The following is a 4,764-nucleotide window of genomic DNA, read 5'->3' as shown; positions in this document are numbered from 1 at the left end:
TTAAGCAGCAATCCCCCAAGATCACCCCCACTCACCCTCTTAAGCAGCAACCCCCCCAGATCGCAACCACCGAACCTCCTTAGTCTTAACTTCCTGCAACGATCGATTCAATTCTCGATGCAAACGAACCACCTCCGATAAGTTGGGGAACGCTTGGTACAATTCATCGTCGTTTAGTAGGTTGTGGGTTTTCATTGGTTCGTAGAACAACTGTGATTATGATGTAATAAACATAGGTGTTATTAAACAGTTGGTTGGTCAGTTAACTTAAGCCCCATGTTTAGCTAATTATCAACAAATTAAACACAAGGAATCAATCGATTATGGTAGCAAGGTAAATTAGAAAGATATTATGTTTTAACAGAGTCGCTGACACAAACGATATCACCCCAAGTTCACCACCTCTGATAATACATTTATGGTAAAAGGCCAATGATTGCATATTATATCTTATGCTTAAAGCTAAAACATATAACTGTATACGATGTCACCGTTGTTACAACAACACATGCAACTCCATGCACCGTATCACACATATATTATCAACAATATATTACACCGACCTTTTCAAGTATCTTAAGATCCCTTAAATGATGTTGTTCCGTAAAGATTAATTCGTTGATCACTTCTTGTCTCTTGGTTTCTTTACGATCGATCGAACGTAACACATCAGATGAAACACTTTTGGACCACTGTTGTTCTACTGCGTCAAGGTTCATCTGAGGTATTGTGGTTGTTAGTACCAAGTCAAAATATTTGTTTCCTAATAATATTTATTATGAGTGTAAAAGACATCTTCTGACATGTGTTTTGGGAATCGTTGTCAACATTGAGGGTGGATATCTTCGGAACCCTGGTAGATGATGTCTCAACATTTTGTAGAACGTGATTTAAATTCCTATTATTTTGTTAATTGCTTTTCCACTGACACATATGTGTTTTATGATGTCACATATGTGTATTATGATGTCACACATGTGTATTATGATGTCACACATGTGTATTATGATGTCATACCTCAGGGTCGTCAGCGAAACTTGGAATATTCTGCAAGAGGTCGAGAGTGGGGTCTGTTGGGTGGTTTCCCTTTGTTTCGGGGGTTTCTGACGCACTGGGGGGCGGAGGGGGGTTAATTTGGGTTTGTATAAGATGAATGTATAATAAAGTAATGGAAATATTATGTTTGAACATTTCTTGTAGATGTTCATATATCAACAACTGCTGGTGGGTTCGTTGCACAAATCGATATATCATCGACAACTTGTTACTAAAAAAATGTTTCTGGTATTTATTAGCAGTGCCAACGTGTTAACGTTTTATAAGATATCTATGTTAAATTATAAGATATCTATGTATATACTTATGTTGCACGACAGCTTGTTCAACTTTCGTTCGATCTGGATCGCTGTGGCTCTTCGTCCCCCCCGTGTGACGCTTCTCATCCTCACGATGGCGCCGAAAACTTCCTCGTCGCTCACTACGATTGTATCTATGATGTCATAATAGTCAAACAAAATAAATGGAAATAAAACATTTTTTCACCATAATCTCTCTTTATACTGATGTGCCGACTTAAATATTCATGTATTTTGTCGGCAGGTGTATTATGAGTCAAAAAATGTTGTTTCAATATATTTATTATATTAACTCAATATAACATTCTGTTACCCCAGCTACCAGGAGTGAAGCAAAACACTATTTTTCCTGCCTTGGTATTCTAAACGTAAATTTATTAATGTTTTCTTTGTTATTTGTCAAGACCTTTAACCAACGAACAAAACGTTGGAATAAAATGATTGTTTTACCAAATAAGACGATGAATAACTATTTACGTTATGCCTGGTACGCAGATGTAACATTACAGCTAATATAACTAACAAACAACATTTTAAAAATTTAACTTATACATTGAGAAAAAAATATTGATGATGTCACAATCACTATGTATGACATCACAAACCTTGCATTGTTGTCCACGTTTAACCCATCGTTATCGGACGTGTCGCTTTCACCATCTTGAAATTGTTTGACCAACAAACTGACTTTACCCTGTTGTTCCAGTGCATCTGCGAGGTTGGGGTCTTGTGGTGAGGTTTGGATCACCGGGATCACTGGAAGGGAGGTTGGGGTTAGGTTTCCTGGGGGGGGGAGTGTTTTTACCAAACATAACACTAACTCTTCCTGATTCAAATTTCAAGAATTTTCAATTTTCTTTAAATTCAAAGGAAAAATTTAAGGTTTTTGAAGTTTGGTTGGTGGGGTTATCACACTAAGCAGCTGGGGTGTTAAGTTGTAAAATTGTTTTTAAAAAAATGTGAAAAAATTAAATTCCACGAAAATATTTGTAAAAACATTGGGCAGCTGGGTGTTAAAATTAAAAATGATTAATTGTTAATAAGTGATTAAAATAAAGTGCAAAGCATGCAAACATCGCCCTCATTTCACCAAATTAACAGAAAAAGAAAACAAAAATGCTCAGTTTCAAAAAAATTTTTGAAATTTTATTTTTTTGCTTAAATTTTGCAGCAAAGCGTTTCCACATGAGGGAAGCAGAGAGAGACCTGATGATCGCTGGTGCTGGTTGGTGTGGTTTGCATCATCGGTTGGCACGCTCCGTGATCGTATGGGGGAATGAGACGACACTCGTTTCGGGATATTTATCATCAAGCTGCCATCATGGGCCTCGCTTTTCTCCGTCATAACTTTGGTTGGTTTCAATATCTCCGAGTTTTCCCACAACACCGATTCTCGAGGTTTCTTTTTACTCGCCTCGCGCTCTTTCTTCTCGTGGTGAGCCCTTGCTCGCTCGACTGCGCATAGAGGGGTCTCAACACCGGGGTTTCCCCATGCGATACATGCAACCACTAGGGGGTGTTAGTCCCAACATAGATATCATGTATACCAACATAGACATCATATATAAAGCAGTAATACATCATGTTAGTTGACAATTCATGATATAACGATACAAACATAATCTCAGAACAGACATAACATCTATCATTAGTATAATTATGTGCGATCTGGTTGTTGAAAAACAATAATCATAATGATGAACACATCATATCAGCAACATAGACATCATATATTAACATACAGCAACATAGACAACATATAAAACATGAAATAAATGCAGTTGAAATCATACCAACATAATATGTGTTCCATGCATAACTAATTATGGCATGCACAATTACAAGGAAACTCACTCGCGCTTGGGTCATTCCTTGTGTTTCTACGTGGTTTAATAAAGTTCATGATCCCACTTGATCGTTTGTTATCATCGATGATCGATTCCATGCTCCCCGACATCTTGCCTTTAGTTAGCGCTGGTTGTGGCTGGGGGGGGGGGTAAAATAAAGTCGTGTAAATAGTACCGGGGGTATACTCTGTATGGGTGAGGTCCTGCAGTGAGACAGCAGATTGACTACCAATATTTATTTGTTTGGGAAAAAGATCTTCTGTCAACTGTTTGTTTGTCATCTTGAAGGACTAAATGTTTTGCAACAACACCCGAACACTCAACGCATAACTCAGCAATACTTTACAAACATGATTGAACAACAAGGTTTGACAAACCTTTATATAACTATGGAGTAATTAGGGACAGGATATATAAACATGTAGTAAGGTGGGGGAAGATGGGACACCTTTTCACTCTATTTTCTCATCCTATTAGGTAGTAAACAAAGAATATTCCAAGAATTATATTATCCGCTTTATAGATATTATGTGATAAAGGTCCCCCCACACACGATAAGTCACAATGTCCATTATTATCTCACCTTGGGCCTTAGCATGGAATACATCCGCGATGTTATTTTAGTTTTACGTTTCGTCCCATATTGTAGAAGGAATGATTGCAATGCTTCCAATATTAACGACCTGCAAGGTTTGGATCGAATTCATTTAAAACTTTAATTCAAAAATAAATAACTTAAAAAAGTTGTTTAAGAAAAATCTAAATTTTGGTTCCAAAAACACATATTTTAAGTCAGTTTTAATGTACGGCTCACTTAGACACAATTCCAATACAAACATAACACCCCATACACACACATATATATATATATATTATACAACACAAGCGTCTTCATATTAACATTTCCAAAAGGAAGCAAAATCTATAATCAGTGACATCATAAACATTTGTATTGTTACTCACAATCTTGTTTGTTCCATGTCGTTTCCAGTGTTTGATATATCGTGTCTGTAATAATAAGTGTTACAACTCGTTAAAATACAGATTATGACATCACACATCATGACATCACACATGATGACATCACACTCACGGTAACTCAGTAATCAGCGGGCCGATTATCTCGTCCACTATCCTCGCTTCCTGTTGCGTCTCCATACTGCCACACGGTGGTAACTTCTCATCACCAAACAGATTGCCGAGACCTTGTTCTCGTTTCACACAATATTGGGTCAGTTGGGTTTGAACCTGGGGGTGGGAGGGGTTAGTGTGGGGGGTATATAATGTTACCCCCGATGCAAAAGTTGGGTAACAACTGAAGTGGTTCAGATTTGCCCCATGCATAATCACCAATATCATTGGTTAGAATGTACAAGGGTAGGAACCACATGGGGTTGGGGGGTTTTATACACAAATCACCCAACCATGTAGGGATAGTAGGACACAAGCAACCCACCGCTTATGGTCTTGTTTGTTTTAGAGGTCGATTGCTATACAGTATTGAATAAAATAACATACGTTAAACAAATGGGGCCACGGTGTTGAGTGTCTATGAAAGTCGC

The 4,764-nt window shown here is 37.6% G+C and overlaps 1 protein-coding gene across 1 annotated transcript; it reads right to left on the bottom strand.

The window, feature by feature from the left end:
• Nucleotides 1-24: 24 nt before the first annotated feature.
• On the bottom strand, nucleotides 25-4,561 carry LOC100177579 (rho guanine nucleotide exchange factor 11-like). The gene is made up of 10 exons (XM_018816765.2): nucleotides 4,296-4,561; nucleotides 4,166-4,210; nucleotides 3,786-3,885; nucleotides 3,210-3,339; nucleotides 2,562-2,810; nucleotides 1,961-2,111; nucleotides 1,361-1,489; nucleotides 1,018-1,111; nucleotides 564-719; nucleotides 25-210 (listed from the first exon to the last, which is right to left on the bottom strand). Exons 1-10 carry the CDS (start codon nucleotides 4,559-4,561, stop codon nucleotides 40-42), a joined length of 1,491 nt encoding a protein of 496 aa, XP_018672310.2. The 3' UTR covers nucleotides 25-39.
• Between the last annotated feature and the right edge of the window lie 203 nt (nucleotides 4,562-4,764).

Source organism: Ciona intestinalis, unplaced genomic scaffold, assembly GCF_000224145.3.
Source record: "Ciona intestinalis unplaced genomic scaffold, KH HT000743.1, whole genome shotgun sequence".
Lineage (NCBI taxonomy): Eukaryota > Metazoa > Chordata > Ascidiacea > Phlebobranchia > Cionidae > Ciona > Ciona intestinalis.
The sequence above is the reverse complement of the archived record's forward strand: the minus strand, read 5'-3'. Positions and strand labels throughout refer to the sequence as shown.

What these genes read in the sequence shown, in the direction of transcription:
- LOC100177579 (XM_018816765.2), bottom strand. Translation starts at nt 4,561, where the DNA reads ATGATATTGGTGATTATGCATGGGGCAAATCTGAACCACTTCAGTTGT. An exon ending in GACATGGAACAAACAAGATT is followed by an intron (nt 3,886 to 4,165) that starts GTGAGTAACAAT and finishes CAAACCTTGCAG; the next exon opens with GTCGTTAATATTGGAAGCAT. An exon ending in ATTCCATGCTAAGGCCCAAG is followed by an intron (nt 3,340 to 3,785) that starts GTGAGATAATAA and finishes CCCCCCCCCCAG; the next exon opens with CCACAACCAGCGCTAACTAA.